A 24,408-nucleotide genomic window follows, 5' to 3' on the forward strand; every position below is an offset into this window, starting at 1 on the left:
CCACACCCGCTGGCACCGAGCTCTCGGACTTGCCCGCATCCAGAATGGTGAGAAATAAAGGTTTGGGGACTATGCCACCCAGTCTATGATATTTTGTCACTGCGGCCACACGCACTAAGACATCCCCCTTCCCTCCCGCCGGTATCCCTTACCCCAAAACAGAGGTGTGATGTCAGTTAACACCCGTCAGCCAAAGTCAGCTTCGGATGGATTCACACTGTCACGTAAAATGGACAACCCGTGTTTCTGGCCGATCACCAGCCGCCAGCAGTTTCTAACGCTGTAACACTGAATTTCTCCATCCTTCCTGTGACCACCCCCATTTTTTCCACACAGCCTCCCCTCAAAGCATTTTTATCCATGGTGTTGCTCACAGGAAAACCTTTTGTGGAAATGATTTTTTTTTTTTTTTTTTGCAGTACCACTTGTCACCTCCTACTTTAAGCTTATTCCTTTATCATAAGTGATACCAGTAGTTGCAAAGTTGAGGTCACAGTGAACAGTGGCCAGTAGCACCAGACAGGGGCTATGTCTGTAAACCCAACTTGCCCATTCCCCCAAGACCAACACTTTCCCTTCTCATAAGATGTGTGACAGCACGTGGGGGACTAGGGAGGCGCACTTGCTTATGCTTGCAAAAAAAGGCGTCCTTTGCTTTCCTAATGAGGACAAATTTCAAATCATCCTGACACTACATGTGTTACAGAATTACCCAGGGAAATGCTAGTGCTGGCTGAATAATAAATGTGTATCGATTTACGGCCCCAGGTGAAATTAAAAGTCACTCTCATTCTCCGATCTTTTCATCACAACCCCTACCCACCCACGCTCCCAGCAGATGAGAAAAACTGGCAGATGTGGAGGAAATCACACCAAGCATGAGCCCTCGATTTCTCCCCGGTTATTAAATTACATCGACAAATTGCCACGGATTCACATTCAACGACTTCACAATTTTTAAATTAGCATCAGACCACTTTGACCTCAGGAAGGTCAAGATTGGCGTTCAGACCCTAAAGCAAGCGGCCAGGAGGCTCTGAGCCAGTGGACTTGGGGTCACTGCTGGGACTCAGGGACAGACTGGAGGGCGCTGGTCCCTTGTGGATTTCTGGCCAGACTGGTCGACCTGACCACCGAGGCCCTGTGGCCTTGTGAAGGGAGCAGGTGCCCGGCTCCACGGGCGCCACAGAGCTCAAAGCACCAGGGTCACGAGGTGCTGTGGAGGAGGGCAAGACGGCATCAACTGACGCACTGTGACTGCCTCAGGGACAAGAGGGCGCTTTCAAGTGCTTGGCTGCCATGCCAAGATGCAGCCCGGCTTCTGTCACGTGAGGCATCGGTCTGACAGCCGTTTTCTGCTGCGAGAGAGGAAAGCAAGGCGCACAGGGGGACATGCACTCTAACCCCGGAACACTGACTGCCACGGGACTGGAGATGAGCCCTGCTGGCTGGACGCACACGCCTTTCTCCCCCGGTAACCACGGGACACTGAAAGGAAGCGACACCTCCAGGGTTCCCTAAAACGTGAACAAAGCACGACAACCCCTCCGCTAACCCCTCATGACACAGAGGCGCTGCGGCCCGGGGACAGCTCTGTTCCGCGAAGGAGTAGGATTTTCGGGCTGCCTGCTTCTCTCCCTCTGCTGGTACTAAGAACACGCCAGTGAACAGCACGCCATCACCCCTGGATCAAACTAGAGAGTTCCTTACAGAACAGGCATAACAAGCATTCTACCGCTGATGCCCATTAGAGACGAGGCTCTTTTCCAAAGCCTTAATGAACAATTTCATCTTATTTTAAACAGAAGCATTTCAAGATTCCTGCTGGGTAGAAATTATGACCACAAACGGAAGGGCTAAGTAACCCCCCTCGGGTCAGGTCACGCAGCTGGTCAGGGACGTAGAAGGTATTCAAACCCCTCAGCCGTCTGACCTAAACTCTCCTACGCTTCACACCGAGGAACCTGTGGCCACTCTTCCTCTGAAGTGGCCTGAAGGCCCTGACTCTCAATTTTGATTCAGCAAAAGAAAAAGAACAAATAATTCACAATATTAAGAACACTGCTCTACATATCTGACAACGCCTCGGAAGTCAGAAGAGATACCCAATCAAGACGCTGGAGTATCTTGTTCTGTAAGGCCCACTACGTGGTAACACAGGGTTTTTGTTTTGTTTTGTTCTGTTTTGTTTTTTGAAGCAGGAACCCCCAAGGACAAAGAAAACAAGAACAACAGCCACAAAACTGTGTGAGCTGGGAAAGGGCACAGAAGAGCTTCACCTGCCTGAAAGGTGCAAAAACTAGTGGAATCTTAGGGGCAGAGGGTTAAGTCGAGAAGCTGCGCATCAGAACCCCCGAAGGCTGAGGAATCAATGCCACGAGGCACTCCTGGAAGAGGAGCGAAAGAGGGAAGCCTGAAAGGAGGAGGATTAAGTGACAATGCCCCTCCCCCACTGTCCAAAGCGTGCTGATGCTGTTCCCTACCAGGCAAGCAGGCCTCTTCACTGCAGAGAGCCAAACAAAGCGTCTCTGCACTGCGCACGCGGCTGCAGCTGAAGCCAGGTCACTGCGGTGAGAAGAGAGGACAGGGGAGTTTACCTACTACCCTGTAAAACTGACTAACCCAGAAGAAGAGAAAAATGTCTTAAAGTGCATAAAATAAAATACACAGACTTGTAAAAGAAACGGATTATATTAACATGCACCTACTAAGATATAAAAAAACTATGCTTTAATAAGTGCTTCTAAATGAATGCATTAAATAGCAAAATGGCAGATTGGTTAAGAACAGTAATATAGCGATAAGCACAAAAAATATTTAAGGAATCTGCCAAAACTGATCTTGGGCAATACCTGATTCTCACTGGTGACAAAGTTACAAGGACTCTAGTATCACCAACTGTAGCTTCTTGCCTGATTTTATGATGGAACAAGAGGTGAAGTTTCAGATTAAGGTTAAATGATAATAAAGACAGGATTTCTTTCCAATTAAAGTTCCTAGATACTCTAAATACCATCAACGGACCCAAAAACTAGGTTAAAAACTGCTGTCCTAGCATTAAGATCATATCTGAAAGTCTCACCCACACACAATTATAAATATATTTTTCTCAAATATTATCAGACAGCCAATAATCACCAGACTTCGGGGAAGCCAGAACACTGAGGGCAAATGGAAGATCTATATAAGCTTCCAGAGAGGGACAAAAGGACTTTAAAAAACAACACTTTCCATCCAGGCAAACTACCAAATAAAGTGTGAGGGCAGAATAGCAACATTTTCAGACATTTAAAGTCTCAAAAAAATTTGCCTTCTTCATATGTGCTCTTAGAAAACTACATCAAGATGTGCTCCTTCAAAACAGTGGAGTAAACCATGAAAGACAACAACATGGGATCCAGTCAGATACAATCCAAGAGAAAAATAAAAGGAATCCCCAGGATTACAATGAATGAGATCTCAAGATGACAGCTGAGGAGCAGACCTACAGTGTGCACATACGTGTGTGTGTGTGTGTGTGTGTGTGTGTGACTTATATTCCATTTTCATTTTATCAGTATCAGGGGACACACAATGTAATGCAGGAAAGAAAAAAACAAATCATACAAGACTACAAGGCTCCACTATGAATAGCATTTACCATCATCATCATCATGCTGAATATTGATCTAATCAAAATACCAGTGCAAACACGCTGGGGGGCACCCAGGCCGTGGGGGATGGTTAAAGAGCCGACCAGAGAAGAAAGCCAAGAGATCGCGCCTGTAACTGACAAAGCCAGAAGCAGCAACATGTGCATGTTACTAAGGCACTTGGAGGCTGAAAGTTACAAATGGCTGCCTCTAGAGTGGGGGTAATTTTTTATAATGACTCTTGTAGAATAACAGGCCATTTAAATCATAAACATGCATGACTTGGATAAAAATCGAAACTCAAAGGAAATACTTCAGGGCAGTAATCTCTGAGTACATTAGTCAGCGGACGAGAACCAGTAGGAGACCAGGAGTAAGAGATGCACTGCAAGGAACTGACTTGTGTGACCATGGGGGGCTGGCCAGCCGAGGGCGAGGTCCGTGGGGCCTGCCGCCAGGAAGAGCGGGCTGGGACGCAGAGCACAAGTTGCTCTCCGCGGGTAGAACTTCTTCCTGCGGGAAGCCTCCGCTCCGCTCTTCAGGGCTTTCAACGGACTGGATCAAGCCCAGTCTTGATTAGTGAGGGTCATCTCCTTCACTGAAAATCAGCTGATGACAGATGCTAATCACCTCCACGACATTCCTTCCAGCAACACTAGGTAAGTGTTTGACTGACGAGCAGGAGAGACAGCCTCGCCGTTGCCCGAGAAACCTGTCGTGACACCGGGTAACACGCGTACACTCCCGGCCCACTCTGTGTGGCGGTTGCCCTGAGAGCCCGCACTTGTGCTTCAGTCGCTGGAGAAACTGAATTGCTTCTCACACTGATAAATAACGGCTCCATCAGAGGTCCTGATCTGGCAGAGCACAGGTGAGGCCAGAATCTCAAAGCTGCCCAGCACCGAAAAGATACAATGTGTGGGACACACTTCTATGCATGAACTATGTTTGCCAGCGCTGTCCATAAACGACTATTTTGTCTCTTAGTCTGAAAACACAACAGGGAAAAAAAAAAATACCAACAGCAAAAACTAAAAAGGAAAAATAAAAAAACATAAAACTCACTCACCCGCCCCCAAAAACCAAGTGTGAACAAAATAGCAGGAACTACCAAAGATGAGAGCTTACTGCAGTAGAAAGCAAATCAACATGGCCCACAATATCAGCTGCAGGTTTCCTGAGAAAATGAACGAATGAACTTTCGGTTCGCCAGATGAAGAGACAGAGCACCAGAGCACAAATAAGCATCGGCAATGAAACAGGGCACGTAAGTACGGATGGATCCAAGATTTTAAAAAATCTTATGCAAATAATATAAGCAACTTTAACGAGGTAAATTCGAAAGCCTAGGTAAAATGGGCAATTTCTAGAAAAACAACTTTTGAAAATTGTTTCAAAACTAGAACTATAAAAATGAGACAGCAGGGGGGAAAAATCAGTAATAGTGGTGATAATTATAATAGAAGTAAAAAACACCAGTTTGTTACAAAGAGGAGAAGAATTGCCAAAAACAAAGTGCTGAACACTTTTTAAAGTGCTTTTTATGTGCATTAACTGGGCTGATCCTTGCAACTCTGTGCGGTAGGTACTAATGTTATGTTATTACACGTATTTTACAGAGGAAAACTGGAGCCAAAGAGGAGAGCTAACTTGTCCACGTGTCACAGCTAATTCACCGAGGCCGTCTGGCTCTAGAGTTCACTATCTTAACAGAGAAACACTTTACTGCCTCTCCAAAAGGCAACAGGCTCAATTTTGCAGGGAAGTTCTAAAACTGAAAGGAACCAATAATCCCTACATTATTACCAGTATTTCAGGGCACAGAAGAAGAACAGAAAATCTAACGTAACTACATAACAAAACGTAACTCATTGTATGTGGTGCCCGATGACAGGTGCTTTAGACTAAAGTCGCTTATGAGCATAGAGGCAAAAATCCTAAATGGAATAGTAAGTGAAAAGAAGCAATTAATGAAAAGAGTAACACTTTCTGGCCAAAAAGGGTTTATTCCAAGAATTCAAGGATGCCTCAATATTACAATAATTCAAAATATTAACCTCTTAAAGGAAAAGAAACTATCTCAGTATGTACAGAAATAGTACTCAAAAGTCAGAATTTATTTGTGATTTAAAAAAAAAATGCCTCCTAGCAAACAAGAAATTGAATCATCACTCCAAAATCAGCAGCCAACTGTTCAATATTGTATTGAAGACCTTGGCTAATAAATAAGGAAAAAAAGGGGAAATATCAGAATCGGAGAGGAGAGACCAATGGCCATTATATATAATATATCCGAAATAATCAACTGACAAAACACAACAAAAATCAGCAAGGCTATAGGTTAACAAGATTATCCAAATATCATTAGTTTTATGCAGTAATAATAAAGAAAATGATATATTAACCCTTAAAATAGCAACAAAGCTCACAAAATATAAAGGAATAACCTTAATCAAAATGTATCAAATCCTCATGGAGAGCAAACTTTCACTGCAGGACATGAAGACTTTACGGAGAAAGATGAAATGGAAGGGAGGATTCCTTATTGGGTTGTTGATCTTAGTATTATCAAACTGTTCTTTGTATATTCTGGATAGAGTCTTTTGTCTGATGGGTAAGTGTTGTCCGTGCTGTCTTGTCTTGGGGTCTTGGAAGAGCAAAGGTTTTTGCTTTTGATAAACTCCAGTTGTCAATTATTTTTATTTTAATGGCTCATGCTTTTCATGGCATAGCTAAGAAATTTTGCCTATCCCACGATTGCAAAGATTTCCTTTGTTTTCTTTTAGAAGTTTCAGAGTTTTTGATTTTACATTGAGGTTTATGATCCATTTTGAGTTAACTTTTGTATAATGGCTGATGCCTACTTTTGTCCAGACGGCTGTCCGGTTGCTCCCCCACCATTTATTGGCAAAACTTTTCTTCCCTCCACTGAACTGCCCCAACACCTTTGTCGAAAACCAGTTAACCAGATAAGCGTGGATCTATTTTTGGACTCTCTATTCTCCTTGAACTCATTCAAGCCAGCAATAATCCATTTCGTCAGGGCTTAGTTTCTTCTGTTTAGAAGCCTGTAGGTCCCTGGCTGTAGGATGAATGAAGAGATCAATCCTCCTGAGGTAATGGAATTATTCCGTCTGAGGTAACAAGACTGGGACACCACTGATGTCTGACACCGTGAACTTCTGCCTTTCTTTGTGCAGTGCTGAGGAGATGTTGGCAGAAGAGATGTCGAGGACCTCGAATGTGTGTGATTTTCTTAAAGTATTTGATAATACAAATCCCAAATAAAAGTTAAAGTCATGCTTGCAAGTATGTCATATTGGAGATGAATCTCTCTACTGCCGATGGTGGATCCAGAAATTATAGATAATTGCACAGGAAGGAACAGTATCCCTGAAGGCACTTCCTAAAAGCCTGAACTTCCAGAACTAAAGGTCCACCAACTTCCTTAGAAACTTCTTTGGTCCAACAATATCAGCCAACATTTACTCAATAGTTATATGTTAAGCATATCACTTACATCTTTTTATTATGTTTTCTTAACAATCTTACAAAGGAAGTGCCATTATTATTTCCACTTTAAAAACAAAAACACTGAGGCAGAGAAAGGATAAACTACCTACCCAGAATGCTCTAGTGAGAAAGTGGCAGAGTTGGGATCTGTGATCCTGACTCCAGCTCCCACATCCTTAGCCACAAGACTACACTCACTCATGACTGAGGGAACCTTTTGAAACTCACTCCTGTGGATGAGGAACCTGCCTCAGGTGACCTGAGGCTGACGAGCTGGCAGGTGGGCAGCATCTGTGTGAAGCCACTCACCTGGCCCTGTTAAACCCTTACTGCTGGCCCCACTTTTCTCCCTCATTTCCTTCCGTTCAACATTTCTTGCCTCAAAAGGGACACCTCAAAGAATGGACTTGAAAGACTACCGGGGCAGGCTGAGGGGAGGCAGGGTTTGAAACTGAGGCAACAGGAAGAATGGGAAGGAGGGATGAGTGTCTTCAGAGAGAGAGCTTTCAGGAGCTCTAGAAGCTAAAGGTAGGGAGGAAGGGCTAGAAAGAAAATTCCTGGGTAGAAAGTGCAGGCAGGGAGTGACTAAAGATGCCAGGAGGAGAAGGAATGAGTGTAGAAATGAGATTTCCAAGGAGGTGGGCAAAAGGAGGGAGCTCAAAGGGCTAAGTTTGGGAAGGGAGAAGCTCTGAGAGAGAGGGAAAGATGAAAAGAAACTGAAAACAGAAGTGTGGGAAGGAGACTGGCCAACATGGCTCCATCCTCTGCATCAGACAGAGACTCCCTGAGAGCATAATGAGCGGCTTAAGAACATAGAAAGAACTCCTACCAGCCCAAGCTATGGTGTGGTGCTGAATGGTAAACACTTCGCAGTAATTATAGATAGTTGCACAAGGAGGAGCCTACAGCATTACCCAACCTGAGCTGGGAACAGATCAAATCCTACAAATCAAAAGCCCACAAGCCCAAGAATCAGTCACTTCTGCAAGTAGGAAGATCCTTGGGGAAAGTTCTTGGCTGTGACCTTGCAAGTACAATTCTAAATATCCTTTACAAGAGTCGTAGCTCTAATTTTGTTCTTGTGAGTGAAATCCCATCTGAGGCTCCTGCAGGAACACCAGTGACCTCCTCAGAGCCAGGCCAACCTTCAAGCGTGGCAGACACCCAGCAACACTTGTTGAACCAATACACCAACGAAAGAAGATGGCCGCCACGCCAGGAGCCACCTTCACATTCAGCAAGGACTGGAAAGGAAATAGAGCAAGAAAATAAGCAACTGAGAGGGGTTCCCTTTTATTGCTAGAAGCTCCTTCGTTCTGGTGGGTGGGCTGGCATCTGAGGCAGGAACTTAGAGAGATGGTCAAGGGGAGGCTTGAAGAACAGCCTTGCTAGTCAAGGGAGAATCAAAATTATACCAAGCAATCATTTCTGACCTACAACACAAAGTTATTTTTCCCTTCCTCTGCCTCCTTCTCCTTTGCATTCTTCTCTCTCAATTCATTCCTCCTACCCAGAGATACTGGTGTACACAGGAAACAGAGATGAGAGAGGGAGAGAGAGAGAGAAAGGAACAGGCTCCTGCTGCCACTGCTGTGCCTATAACAGCCTCCTCCTCCCGTGCCTCACCCCTACCCCCTTCCCTGCTAGAACCTGCCTTGCCAATTCCCACTCTTCCATCAGATGTTATGTGGAGGGTCTCCTCCTCTGAGAAGGCCCCAGGACACCTCCTCCACCTCCAGGCTTGATATGGAAGTGTTCTCTGTGTTCTCATGTGATTGTCTTTATCACAGCCCTTATCACCATAAACTGAATGTATCAGCTGATGGGGCTTTCCCCAACTGTGAGCTCCCTGGGAGCAACGGCCAGCTCCTATGAGAAGTCAAGGGCTTTGCAGGGCAACGAGAAAACTCTAGCCACTAGTGCTACTTGACTTTGAATCCCCAGTGCCTAGACAGAGGGTCTAGGGATTAGTAGACGTTCACATGGTACCAATTATTATTATCAGCATATGGCCATATACTATTTATTGCCAATCTGTAGTTATTATTTTAATTACAACTGTAATCACTATTTCTGCCACATGACCGCTGAAGGAGGTTGGACGCAGACACTGGCTGAGAGTTCCAGGTGAAGAAGTCTTAGTCCACTACAGGCAGGAGAAGCTAATGAGCTGGTCTGACTGAACAGGTCACTGACAGGAAGCTCATGGACAAGAATGGGACTTCTATGGCCTTGGTATCAGAACCAAAATCATGACCCTCTTTTGTAAAGCACGACAGCTTATAGAACATTTCCTCATTCATGACATCGTTTGACTGTCAGTCTCTGTGGTAGAGTAGGCGGCCTGACACCCATTTACACAGCAGGAGCTCTTGCTGAGGGAGGAACCATGATTTGCTACCAGTCACACATCTGGTGCGTGGGGAGGTAGCGTTGGAGGGCCAGGTCTTCCAACAGCATGTTGACTGTTCTCCCAAAGACTGTCCCAAGACCGACTACAGCCACTGGAAGCCCGAAGAGAACACTGCCAGGTCGGCCAGCCAGAGGGGAGAGCAGAGCCAAGTAAAAGGGATGAGTGGCCCGTCTGAAATGACCTCAGGCCACCACTTGGGGGGACATCGATCAGCGATTCAGAAACACCAAAATTCAGAATGTTAAGGGCAGCAGCACTGTCTTTTAACGATTGTTATTTTAAATAAACGGCTCATTTGATCCTTATCCTAAACCTCTGACAGAAGTATTAGCTCCACCTTATATATGAGGAAGCGCAGGGTGAGGTAGGCTAAGCGACTTGCCTGTGCTGGTCTCGTGGGTGAGAAGAGGCAGAGAGGGGACCCAGCCTCCAACAGGTCAGCCTGCCGCATCCACATACCTCCCGCCATGTCCAGCAGCTTCCCTAAAGCGCTTCCTTCTATGTGATTCCACGCATCCCATGACTCCCCTCATCCCACACTTGTCCCGCTGCATTCTCCATTGCTTCTTGGTTACTCTGCCTGTGGCGCTTTCAAGAGACAAATAACTTGCACAGAGAATGGTAAGGGATGGAGGTAGCAGGAGTAGCCAGACAGGCCAGGGATGGGACCCGCTAGGGCCCTGGATATCCCCTCTAGGACAGCCCTGGCAACGGCCCCTCTGAGTGTGAGAACCCAGGAGGGCCAGACCTCAGAAGCCAAAGAACAACAGGACCATATAAGCCCAAGAGCACCAGCAGCCGAGACAGCCCTGGACTAGGAGAAACGGGTTCAAAGCTAGGCTCTGCCAGCAGCCAGCTGACCACCCCAGGAAGACACTTCAACTTCAGAGCCCCCACGTCCCACTGGAAGGAGACACATGCCACCTGTCCCTTCTTACCTAAGCAGCGTGTGGCAGGGGTGAAAAGAGGAAGAGGATGATGTTTTTCAAACCAACCCAGAGACATAAGGCAACCACTACACTTGAGGCCCTGCTCACTCTCCCCGACTTCTAGAACTACCGTTCATACAGAGGTTCCAAGAAAGCTCTTTTGGGAATGGATTCATTAAGGATCTGACGCGCTCATGTGCAGGTTGTGGGGAGCAGACCTCCACCACTTAGTCATGAAGCCCTTGCAGCAGACGGCACGGATTCCATGCTGGGGCCCCAGGGAGCAGCTGGCCTGGCTTCTCCAGCACGAGGCCCAGGGCCCGGCGACACCGCCATGGCTCAGAGTCACCATACTTCGCAGCTGGGAAATTCCAAACTGCAGAGCTTTCTTATTCAAAGCTTACACATTTTTGCAATTATTCTCACTCCGGAAGGGTGCAGCTACATTAAAAAGAAAGCCACCAGGGATGCCTGGGTGGCTCAGTCAGTTAAGCGTCTCTGTTCAATTCAGGTCATGATCTCGGGGTCCTGGGATCGAGTCCCCTGTTGGGCTCCCCACTCAGTGGGGAGCCTGCTTCTCCCTCTGCCTGCCACTCCCCCTGCTTGTGCACGCATGCACTCTCTAACAAGTAAATGAATAAAATCGTAAAAAAAAAAAAAAAAAAAAAAAGGAAGGGAGGGAGGGAGGGAGGGAGGGAAGGAGGGAGGGAGGGAGGGAGAAGACCACCAGGAAAGAGGCCTGGGGTCAGTAAAATGCTGCTTCTGACAAACCCACAGTAAAAAAACAACCTGATAGAAATCATACCTAAAACGGCAGCCCTGCTTCCACAGCTCGGCTACTGTAAATAATGCTGCAACAGGCAGAGGCGCATATACCCTTGCGGATTCGTGTCTCAGCATCCTTTGGGTGAATACCCAGCGGTGTGATTACTGGACGGTAGGGAAGCTCTATTTTTAACTTTTTGAGGAACCTCCATACTCTTTTCCACAGTGGCTGCACCAGTCTGCATTCCCACCAACAGTGCACGAGGGCTCCTGCAAGCGTCCAGTGACTGCTGAATGGATAAAGCGGCTGTGGCATATACATACAATGGACTATGACTCAGGCATCAGGAAGAATGAAATCTCGCCATGTGCAACGACATGGATGTCAGGAGAGAACATAATGCTAAGTGAAATAAGTCCGAGAAAGACAAATACCATATGAATTCACTCATGTGTAGAATTTAAGAAACAAAACAGATGGACAAAGGAAAAAAAGAGACAAACCAGGAAACAGATTCTTAACTCTAGAGAACACACTAATGGTTACCAGAGGGGAGGCGGGTGCAGGGACGGGTATCATAGGTGATGGGGATTAAGGGGTGCACTTGTGATGACCACAGAGTGATGTATGGAATCGTTGAATCACTACATTGCGCACCTGAAATTAACATAACAATATATTGTAACTACACTGGAATAAATTTTTTAAAAAGGGCAGTTCTACAGTTGAGGGCAAGGTTAAGGCTGTAACTCGGACCTAAAATCATGCCACCGTGGCCCTGAAGACCAGTCTCCCTGCTTTCAACCGCCACAGGCATACTTTATTTGACCTACACGAAACTGCCTACCCACTCCCAAGCAGGGTTTTCAAAATGTTTGGTGAGTTGCCAATTTATTTCACATTAAACAGAGGCTTCCACTCTCTCTTGAAAACCGGGAAGCTTTGCCAGCCCTGGGTCCTCAGCCCTGCGCAGCAAGTCTGCCTGGCACCACTAGAGGGCAGGCCTTTTCTCCAGGCACACGCTTGCCACAGAAACTGGATGCACTCAAGCTTCTCCCGCTTTCCGACTGGCTTCTGTGAGCCACTGATGACGCCCCCTAATTCAGATGTGGACAAACGCTGGTGCTGAATGACCACAGGCCAGGGACCAGGGTCTGGCTATGGCCTGCGGGCCTCCCCAGACTTCCAGAGCAGAGAGGGGGAAGTCAAAGACTCGGGACGGAATCACTGTCGGCTACCACTTGGCAGCCTTTACCGGGCCCCCATGTGCCACGCAGTTGATTAGAAGGCCTGCTGTCTGGAGACGGGAACTCACATGCCTTTGTCATCTTTCCATAATGCTGAAGACGGAAAACAAAACAATAAAACCACCTTATTCTTTTCAGAGTTCTGAGGAGATGACCATCAATGCGTCTGATTCTTAAATCCCACACCAGGACTGATAAAAGATGCAGCGGGCATGAGTTCTCCGAGGACAGGGCCAGGCTGGGGTAAACTCATAGAGCTCTTTGCCCTCTCGGAACCCCATGTGGGACAGGGCATCGGACATTGTTATCCTGCTGTGGCATTTCAGTTGGTGAGCTGCTTCCCTCAGGAACGTGTGCACCACAGGATGGGAGACTTCCCAGGCAAAAATGGTTCCACTATCAAGAGAAAGACAACGAGGGCCCCTGCAAAGGCCCATGAGCGCAGCTGTGCTCACTTCTTAGAGTGGAGGCATAGTTCCATCCCCTGTAAAACCCAGAGGCATTATCTGACCGACATCTCAATGAATCAAACTTAATGCTAAGATTCAGGTTCTGAGAGAATGGAACACAGGACAGCAAGTCTGATGGAGCAAAAGGATGGAGAAGTCCAGGATCCCAGGCCAGAGTGAGATCACTGGGGTGAGGAGATGAGAGTGAGGCATCACAATCCTGAGACTAAGAACACAGAGTAGTCAACAGTACTACCCCCCTCAGCTAGCTCTGCCTCCGACACGGACTGAAAGCCAGGGGTGTGTGTCCATCTTTCCTCACTGTCGCCGAGATATTAGAGAATAAGCTTCTGGCCGGCTGTGATGACAAATAGCGGAGACCCTGGTGAGTTACTAAAGGACCGGCTCCGACCTCAATTTCAGTTGGGGGTGGGGTGGCAACTGAAAGCAGCCACTTCCGTACCTCTCCTACATGCAGTGTCAAGTCCCACTTCATTTTATTCTTCCCCATAAATACACACAAAACCACGCCCCAGAAAGGATTAACGTCTATTTCCTAAAAGTGAAGTGAAAGGTCTAAGAATTTAGGCCTGGTATAAGACGGTGCATGTAGCCAAATTCAAATCAAATCACATCCTCAGAGAAGAGCCCATATTTTTGCATTTAAATCACTACGCAACTTGTATATAGAGAATGATTATAACGGCAGCATGAAGATAACCTGATAGGAGACACTAAAGTCCTTTTTTTCCCCTGGCATTCCTAAGAGGAGAGGGGAAAAAAAAAAAGAATCAGAGTGCAGGTAATAGCTCTCACCCAAAGAACAAAGCAGTCAAAAACACACTTTAATATGAAATTGTGTCCTCCAGTTTCTGCAACCAAATGTCAGTTCTGCCAGAAAATCCAACGTGAATGGATTTATGCAAGACGCAAAAGAGAAAAGTAATTATTATCACAATAATCATTGACTAGACAAAAAACAACAGATGCAAAGAGCACAGATTGGATCACTCTGGTATATAAAAACATCCCGTTTCTTTTCACATAAAAGACGTCTTGCTTTAAAAATAGTCAAGAGATCTAAGGAGAGAAACACAGAACCCAGAACCTAGTACCACCTCAAATATGTGACGTTTTTCCTCTTCCCCAGGGCTTCACTCTACCAAGTCATTCACACGCTGCAGTGAGTTCTTCTGGACTCCTAAAATGCTGTATATTCTCTCCCCACCTGCCCGACTTGCCCCAGTAAATCCTTCGTGAGAGATAACATAGAAGGCTGGTACCTCCAGGAAAAACTGTTAAGGAAAAAGAAGGACCTTACCACTTCTGGGAGCAGCCTAGTTGAGAGGTCATGGATGGCTTTGACCACTATACATATGGATGACAGAAGGAATATCACCCCCAAGATGACACAGGCTCTGCAAAGAAACAAAACATTGAGAATCTCAACTGGGAGAAGTCCACTCCTCTCACTTACACAATAATACAACCCAAGGTACTGGTACCCAACCATAATTCGCCACATGCCCACGATGACCACCCCCAGTCTCGGAACTGATACTGAATCATCTCTAGGATCTCAGGCTAATTTATCAGCAAAACCAACCCCGTGGGAAAAGGGCTCACCATCCTACATAATCTCAGAGCATCCCATGAATGCTGGCATGGGAGGAATTTCAAGGACGTTAAATCCAACCCTTCCGCCTGACAACACAATATGCCGGTTCACCTCCAGCTGGAGGGTTCAGAGTTTAACAGCAAAGAATAAAGGCTCTGGCCTGAGACATCTGAAGCTCTACCATTTAACATGCTTGATTTTGGTCATGCTACTGAGCTTCTTTTAGCTTCACCTGTCAAATAGGAATAATATTTCCCACCTGAAGATGAAATGAGCATTTAAAAAAAAAAAAACCCATTAATGTTAGCCTAAACAAAGGAAAAGAAAAGTCCACTCTGGATGTCTCTTTCTGATATAATGTGATAGACACCACTGTATTTTCCCAAAGATAAAAAGGAAGAATGATTTGGTTAACAACAAAAGATGGAGTGTTTATGCCAAGAGGAAGTCAGTCTCTAAAAAGCAAGAAGAGGGAAGGAAGAATGAGTTCAACGGAGACATCAGCACAGGTGGAGGCAGGAGGAAAACCGGAGCACGCACAGCCAGGTGCGGGGCGGGGCCTGGTAGGAAGTCTGGGGGAGCGCAGGACGTAGGAGCTTTCTCTGGCAAACCGGACACAGCAATTTGCAGGAGAAGCAAAGATGAAAAATGAAAGTAAACACGAGGAAATGATGATAGTAATACGGGAGTCAAAACACCAAATGAAAACAAAAATAGAGAAAAAATGAACAACGACAATTAGCTCTAGGTCCTTCCCATCCCAACCTGATGTCCCCACCACTTGGCAACCTCCCCAGCCCTTTTCTCTCAGCTATCAAATAAAACCATTTTTCACTGTCCATCTTGGATTCCATTCTCTGGATTAAGAGAACAGCCCAAAATCGCCCACGTAACATTGAAGTAACACCTACATAGTTAGAATCCTAATGAGCCCATGGACAGACATGATCCCCCAAACCTCAAAGTCAGAAATCAGTGGGTAAATAAGGCTGCTTGGAGCCCACTCAGTAGGCTCCTAATGTACACTCAAGTTGTAGGTTTTATTCTTTCAAAGACAGAAAGAAGGGATCATTGTAGATTAGTGCATAACACAAAATACAGGATTGTAGGAAAAGTCATGAATGGGCTGGGGAATCTTGGTACAGACGTGAGCAAAAGAGGACCTGGCCCTATGCATCAAAATGGGTGATCCGCCATGGGTGCCACACATCCCCAGAACGAGCCTGGGTTGGGGGAAACACAGACTCAAGGAGGAGAAAAGGTAATTCAGGCAGTATCACTGATGCAGTGGCAGGAGGGAAGAATGCTGACATGAGGCACTGAGCCTGGGGCTGGTAACCCCAGGCCTGGCAGGGCTATGGGGCAAAAGGGGCTGCAGCCAGGAGGGGCATCATGAGGGAACGAGGTCCATCTACTGGAGGCTCTTTAGTGACGAGATAAGTGAACAAAGCTGAGAAGTCCTGGGGATCGGGGGATCAATGCTCCCGAGGCACTGGCCCCCAAGACCCAGCTGTGCCCATGGGGAAGCAAGCTAGGGGCCACTGTGACCAGCACTTGAAATCACCATTCCTACCTGCACACTGGGGTGGGGGGAGGTCTCCAGGATAGGTCTCCAATGTACATTGAGCTTTTCTCCACTCAAAAAATTCCTGAGTGTCTACCAGAGACTCTCTCTCATGTACTCTTTCAGATAAACTCAGCCGCCAACTCCGTGCTTCTCCACCCAAGGGCCTCTTGCACTCACCTGGGAAGTGTTTTTGAACAACTGCCCAGGGACCACTCCAGTTCAACTGTATCAGAATCTTGGGAAGCAAACCGAAGCATCTGAATTTGCTTCAAAACTCCCAGGCAATTCCCAGAGGCACTGGGGTTGAGAGCCCTGCACCTGGACCCAGGTGGGGCCTTGCCCTCAGGGAGCTTCCACGGTGGTGTAGAAAGCCACACTCCCTGGACAGAAGGCAAGGCGGGAGCGGTCATCACAGCTGGGGAGGCTGATGGTCCCTATGAGATGTGTACTGTAATTTTTTTTTTAATGAGCAGTTTTCTCTCTTTGAGACACAAGTAGGGCAGGCACCACTTGGGTGCTAGGCCTTCTACAGAAAATTTATGACAACATCCTCAGGAAGTCTTCATCTCCATACTTCTCTGGGGGTGGGGGAAGAAACAAATGTCTGGGCTTCTTGCTGACAGGTAACAGGGATGCTGCAAGAACCCGTTTTCTCCAGACCACTGCAGAAACACCACTACAATGCACAAAAAGTGGATGGGAATCTTGTTTACATTTCTTAAGGAGACAAATATAAAGGATGCAATAGTCTCCTTACATACTATCTTGCCTGTATATCTTGAATCAAAATTACACTACAAATCCCTTAAGGGCAAGAACCATATTTTTAGATCTCGGCACCTACACGAGCACGTAGCAGGTGTCCCACGTGCACCTGTGGAGTAGATGCAGTTGCTAACTGCTGAAGTAATTACTAGATAATTTCTAAGTGTTCCCCCATGGAGTGTAAGGGGCATCAACCACTTCCCAGTGCGGATGGGCAGGGGAAGGACACTCCTAATACTTTAGCCAAAATGCCTGTTAAATAGCCCACCTTCTAAAACCACTCTGAAATATAACCAGAATCAAAAGAAATTAATGGTTTGGTTTATTAAAGTTGAATTTTACCAAAGTATAATCGTATTTTCTTCACAAATATACCTGTGAATAGGCTCAAAAATGTTTTAAAGCCCCGTTTTCATCTTCTTTTAAATGTGCTGCAAATTCAAAAACCATCGTCGCCCTTCCTTCAACCCTGCTGGGAGCTGGCGTGTCAAAGCTGCTCCCAAGCCTAACCCGGCTATTATTAGCAGAGGGTGTGATGCTATTTTTTAACATTTTATTAATAATATATTGTGTTTACACAGCAGCTTTGTCCTCAGGCGCTCAGTTCCGCACAGCAGTGCTAAATGCCCCGGCGGCCACTCACCAGATCGGAGTTTCTGTTTTTCTGCTATTTTTCAGGCTGGGAAGGCAAGAGGTGTGTTCCATAACCACAAGTGATCAAAATGGGAAAGTCGAGGATGAGGAGGCTTGCCCAAGGTCACCCAAGGAGTCTGAAGTCCACGCAGAAATACAGCCTGGTCACCTGACTCGCCCCAGCGGCCGGCCCCGTCAACCCCCTGGCCGCTCAAAGACCCTTGGTACCCGCATCACGTCCTCACAGCTCCACGGCCCTGGGGCTGCGGCGGCCTCCAAGGTGCATGCAAGACTTGGGTTGGGAGCCAACTCTACGAATACGGCTGCTTCTGCAGCAGTGTGCTGCTTCCTGGGTTGGGAGGAAGCAGACTAGGGAGCGGTGGAAGATCACTGCGCCATCAGCACGTCATGTGGCCTTCGCCAAGGGAGGCCGGCCTGGCAGGTAAAGGGCAATGTGCCCGTGGGCCTGACAGCACTGGGCAGCCAGGTCACTGGAATGAATGCAGATTCCTTCTCCCTCCTGCCCAAACCCCAGAGGAGAAAGACACTGAGTCGGAAAGAGGCAAATGCAGTGCCTCCGTCAACATAATCCCCCAAATGAGCACAACCTGAAGTTGAATTTAAACTCCCATAGGACCACTGGTTGTCAAAGAACGGTCCACGGAACAACAGCGTCAGCATCACCTGGGAACTTGTTAGAACAGCACATTTTTTAGTCCCGAATCTGCTGAATCAGAAACGCTGGGGAGGGGGCCCAGCAATCTGTGTGTTAATAAGCCCTTCCGGTGTTTCTAATGCGCAGTCAAGACAGAGCCCATATTATAATAGTTTTCCCCAAGACACATTTAATGTCTGAAAGACAACTAGTAAAATGTAGAGGAATGATTAAAGCCACTGGCCATCTCTTTTCCTTCTGCTAAAGGCTACAGATTACTAAATGTGCACAGCATTGTAATTCTATGAATAACCTGGCAGTAGACATAAATATTTTTTTGCTTCTGAAATTATAAGGGCAAAACCTACTGACAGATACGCTTATATCCCAAATGATGTCAGGTTGAAAGTTTGGTCCTTTGTCAATTGTAGGTTAGAAGGCCTGTGGTTCACATTAATAAAGCATGAGTCTTCTACCAGTTCTAAGTTATTTTCCATCAGATCCAAACAGCCTAACAGGAGAAGTTTTGTCTTGTCATCCCCGAATATACAAAAGACCTAAAACACAGTAGCCCTGGTAATTAATCACTTCAGTCCACGGCTTAAAGTGTCAATGTTTTATTTCTCATCTTTCATCCTGGTGCCCAAAGCGCCTGTAATCTGGGCTACCGTTCAAAGTAAAGTAACGAAAAATAAGGCAGTCAGGTGATGAGCACAAACACGGTACTTCGGGACGCACAACCTCCGGCGTTATTTTACTCCAGCTAGGTTCTCTCCCCCTTCATGTGCTCTGCCATTTTAAATAAAGCCACAAAGTCATTTGGAGGCAGGATAAAGGGAAGGAGAAAGTGAGCAATGAATGCTTAGGAGCCATTTCTCATTCTCTGTAATGCCCACGCCAAACATTTTATTCAAGACTGCCATCTTCTCCTTCCCTGGATTCTCCGAAGCTCGACCCCACCTCCTTTCGCACACACATTCCCATCTCTCTTCTCTACCTTCATCCTCATCCATCGGCTGCACGGTGAACAGGTTGTGGTGTGAATGGTTCCCCGGCCAGAGCTCTCCAGACAAGCGGTCCACACCCCTCCGTGGTGAGATCACCCATCTCCTCAACATGTAACCACCTACCCATGTGTAACGACCTCCCTCAACAAACGGCCCTTCGTTTATATCTGTATGAATGTACAAGCTGACTAGAGCCACCAGAGCAAAATCTTGTTTACACAGGACTCTCTTTCCCAGCTTCAAAGGTAAGGACAAAAGTCAACATGAGGGATTTATAGAAGAATTAGATTCTATAGCAATGCAGTCCTATAGAATTTTCTGAGATGATGGAGTATTCTATTCTGCACTGTCCAGTATGGTAGCCACTAGCCATATGTGTCTATTGGGTGCCTCGAATGTTGCTAGGGCGACAGAAGAAATGAAATTTTAATTTTAATTACTTTCAATTAATTATAATTTAAATGGCCACGTGTGGTTAGTGACATATCAGTGCAGCTGTAAAGGTTGTGCTGAAAATACAGAGGTTCATCAGTGTATACATGTACATATGTATGTTGTCTATATCTATCTACTTATACTCTCTATGTATTATCTCAGTAAGAAAGAAGGCAGGAAGGGAGGGAGGGAAGGAAGGGAGGGAAGGAGGGAAGGAAAGAAGGAAAGGAGGAAGGGAGGAAGGGAGGGAGGGAAGCCCAGGAGCTGCTCAGCAGGATCAGGTAAATGTATGTGGGCTGGCAGGGTCTGCTATTGCAAGGGATCATCATGCCTTTGGTATTTTCCACTAATGAATGCATCACTTCCCTCCATCCAGTAAACTCCTCCCACTCCCCAGGTTCACATGCCGAGTCTCACTCTTGTTCTCATCTATTGTCAGCCAATCTCAGCCACAGCTACTGCTCCACCAGGGGTAACTGCACTTTTTTAGAAGGGGATCTGTACTTCAGTCATTCGCACTTGAAGGTCTACATGCCAAGCCCTGAGGCTAAGGAAAACATAATCTATTCGCAGTCTCCTGAGAGCACAAATGTAGGATGGGAAACCTGAAAATCATCACAGGAAGTCATTACTTATGAATGTGAAAATGGGCAAGAAACAAAATGAACACAGTAACGTGGTGAAATACAACCTGGGGACAGAGTGGGAAGGAAAGATGACTCTGCAGTGTGACATTTATTTTTTTTTTAAGATTTTTAAAAATTTATTTCAGAGAGAGAGAGAGAGAATGAGTGGAGGGGAGGAGCAGAGGGAGAGGGAGAAGCAGACTCCCCGCTGAGCAGGGAGCCCAGCACAGGGCTTGATCCCAGGACCCTGACATCATGACCTGAGCAGAAGGCAGACGCTTAACTGACAGAGCCACCCAGGCACCCCTGCAATGTGACATTTAAGCTAGGTCTAGAAGAATGGACAGAAATCATTAAGCAGAAAAAATGGAAGGCTAGGGAGGACACTCCATGCAGAGGGGACTTTATAAGCCAAAGTGTGAGGACACAGCACTGTGGGGCCCTGCTTCAGAGAAAACGCAAAGTAGAGGTCCTACACATGGATATGTTCATGCTCCCTGTCAAAGACAGGTCACACATTAGTCCGCAAAACAAGTCTCAATAAATCCAGTAAGTCTGAAATCATATCGAGCATCTTTACTGACCAAAATGACAGGAAACTAGAAGTTAATTACAAGAAAACCAGTGGAAAACAACACAAACACATGGAGGCTAAACATGCCACTAAGCAACCAATGGGTCAACAAAGAAATCAAAAAGGCAATTAAAAAAACACCCAGAGACAAGTGAAAACAGAAACACAACAGTTCCAAATCTTTGGGACAGAGCAAAAACAGTTCTGAGAGGAAAGTTTATGGCAATACAGCCCTACCTCAAAAAATAACACAAATCTCAAATCTCAAATCAACAATTGAACTTTATAGCTAAAGGAACTAGAAAAGCCCAGTTAGTAGAAAGAAGGAAATGATAAAGATCAGAGTTGAAATAAACAAAATAAAAACAAAACAAAACAAAATTCAATGAAACTAAGAGGTGATCATTTGAAAAGATAAACAAAATTGATAAATCGTTAGATTCATCAAGAAAAAAAAGAAAACTTAAATAAATAAAATCAGAAATGAAAGAGGAGAGTTTACAACTGGTACTACAGACGTACAAATGATTACAGACGATACTAAGAAAAATTATCTGCCAACAAACTGGACAACCCAGAAGTGGATAAATTTATAGAAACATCCAATCTTGCAAATTTGAATCCTGAAGACATAGAAAACATGAACAGACAGATTACTAGTAACAAATTGAAATGGTAAGCAAAAATTCCCAACAAATGAAAGTCCAGGACCAGATGGCTTCCTAAGTGATTCCACTAAACATTTAAAGAAGAGTTAATACCTTGTATACCTGAAACTAATATAACACTGTATGTTAATGATACCGCAATTAAAATTAAAAACTTAGTAAAATTTTAAAAAAAGAATGAGGAAAAGAGGCTTTGGAAAAGCAGGGGGAAAAAGAACCAATACCTACTCTCCTCAAACTATTCCAAAAAAATAGAAGAGGAAGAAATGGTTTCAAATTCACTCTATAAGATCAGCATTGCCCTGATAATAAAACCAAAGACACTACCAAAAAAACCCAAAAAACAAAACTTATAAGCCAACATCTCTGATGAACATAAATGCAAAAATCGTCAATAACGTATTAGCAAACTGAATTCAACAACGCATTAAAAGGATCATTCTCCATGATCAAGTGAGATTTATTCCAGAAATGCAAGAGTGGTTCAATATACACAAATCAACAGTACGATACACCACATTAACAAACTTGGGATAAAAATCATATTATCATCTCAGGAGATACAGAAAAAGCATACGACAAGATTCAATATCCATTCATGATAAAAAAAAAAAACACTCAATAAAGTGGATTTAGCGGGAACATACCTCAACATAATAAGGGCCACATACGACAGACCTACAGCTAATATACTCAATGGTGAAATGCTGGAAGTGTTTCCTCTAAGATCAGAAACAAGACAAGGATGTCCACTCTCACCACTTTTATTCAACATAGTACTGGAAGCCCTATCCATAGCAATCAGACAAGAAAAAGAAAAGGCATCCAAATTGGTAAGAAAGATAAAACTGTCACTATCTGCAGATCATGATAATAGAGAAATCCTAAAGAATCCACACACACACACAAAAACTCTCTTAGAAATAATAAATTAATTCACTGAAGTTGTAGGATACAAAATTAATACAGAAATCTGTTGTGTTTCTATAGACTAATGAGGTGGCAGAAAGAGAAATTAGGGAAAAAATCCAATTTACAATTAAATAAAAAAGAATAAAATATCTAGGAATAAATTTAACCAAAGAGGTAAAAGATATATATACTCTGAAAACCATAAGACAATGATGAAAGAAACTGAAAACGACATAAATAAATGGAAAGATATGCCATGCTCATGAATTGGAAGAATATTGTTAAAATACCCACACTACTGAAAACAATCTATAGAATCAATGCAATTCCTATCAAAATGCTAACAGCATTTTTCAAAGAGCTAGAACAAAGAATCCTATAATTTGTATGGAACCACAAATACCTCAAATAGCCAAAACAATCTTTAGAAAGGAGAACAAACCTAAAGGCATCACAATTCCAGATTTCAAAATAGACTAGAAAGCTGTAACAATCAAAAAAGTATGGTACTGGCACAAAATTAGACACACTGATCACTGGCACAGAATACAGAGCCCAAAAATAATCCATGCTTGAATGGTCAATTAATCTACAACAAAGGAGGCAGGAATACACAATGGGGAAAAGACAGTCTCTTCAATAAATGGTTTTGGGAAACCTGGATGGCTACAAGCAAAAGAATGAAGTGGGACCATTTTCTTACATCCTACACAAAAACAAACTCAAAATGAATTAAAGACCTAAATGTAAAACCTGAAACCACAAAACCACTTAAATGAAAACACAAGCATAAATATTTCTCTGGATCTGCCTCAAGAAGGAGAAACAAAAGCAAAAATAAATAACTGGGACTACATCAAACTCAAAAACTTTTGCACAGTGAAAGAAACCATCAACAAAACAAAAGGGCAACATATTGAATGGGAGGAGGTATTTGCAAATGATATATCCAATAAAGGGTTAATATTCAAAATACACAAAGAACTTATACAACTCAACACCAAAAAAAAAACCAAAAAACAAAACAAAAAAAAAACCTCTGATTAAAAATGGGCAGATGGGGGCGCCTGGGTGGCGCAGTCGTTAAGCGTCTGCCTTCGGCTCAGGGCGTGATTCCGGCGTTCTGGGATCGAGCCCCACATCAGGCTCCTCCGCTATGAGCCTGCTTCTTCCTCTCCCACTCTCCCTGCTTGTGTTCCCTCTCTCTCTGGCTGTCTCTGTCTCTGTCAAATAAATAAATAAAGTCTTTAAAAAAAAAAAAATGGGCAGATGACCTGAACGTTTTCCAAAGAAGACATCCAGATGGCCAATGTGCACATGAAAAAATGCTCAACATCACTGATCATCAGGGAAATGCAAATCAAAACCACAGTGAAATATCACCTCACAGCTGTCCAAATGGCTAGTATCAAAAAGACAAGGAGGGGGAATGAACCATGAGAGACTGTGGACTCTGGGAAACAAACTGAGGGCTTCAGAGGGGAGGGGGGTGGGGGATTGGGATAGGCCGGTGATGGGTAGTAAGGAGGGCACGTATTGCATGGTGCACTGGGTGTTATACACAAAAATGAATCATGGAACATTGCATCAAAAATGAAGGATGTACTGTATGGTGACTAATATAACAAAATAAAAATTATAAAAAAAAAAAGACAAGGAAAAAAAAAACAAGAGTTGGTGAGGATGTGGAGCAAAGAGAACCCTCGTACGCTATTTGTGGAAATGCAAGCTGGTGTAGCAACTGTGGAAAATGGTATGGAGGTTCCTCAAAAAATTAAAAACAGAGATACCATATGATCTAGTAATTCCACTTCTAGATATTTATCCAAAGAAAATAAAAACACTAATTTTGAAAGATACATGCATCCCTATGTTTACTGCAACATTATTTACAATATCTAAGATATAGAAGCAACTTAAATACCCATCAACACACGAATAAATGTGTTACACACAGACACACACAATGGAATATTACTCGGTCATAAAAAAGGAATGA

The 24,408-nt window shown here is 44.7% G+C and overlaps 1 protein-coding gene across 1 annotated transcript in view; it reads right to left on the minus strand.

Moving 5' to 3' along the window:
* TMEM163 (transmembrane protein 163) overlaps nt 1-24,408 on the minus strand; it is a 218,142-nt gene that overhangs the window by 27,702 nt on the left and 166,032 nt on the right. Inside the window, exon 5 of the mRNA XM_026510112.4 lies at nt 14,271-14,367. Within this exon, the coding sequence (XP_026365897.1) occupies nt 14,271-14,367 (97 nt within the window). The remainder of the gene's footprint in view (nt 1-14,270; nt 14,368-24,408) is intronic.

Source organism: Ursus arctos, unplaced genomic scaffold (assembly GCF_023065955.2).
Source record: "Ursus arctos isolate Adak ecotype North America unplaced genomic scaffold, UrsArc2.0 scaffold_1, whole genome shotgun sequence".
Classification (NCBI taxonomy): Eukaryota; Metazoa; Chordata; class Mammalia; order Carnivora; family Ursidae; genus Ursus; species Ursus arctos.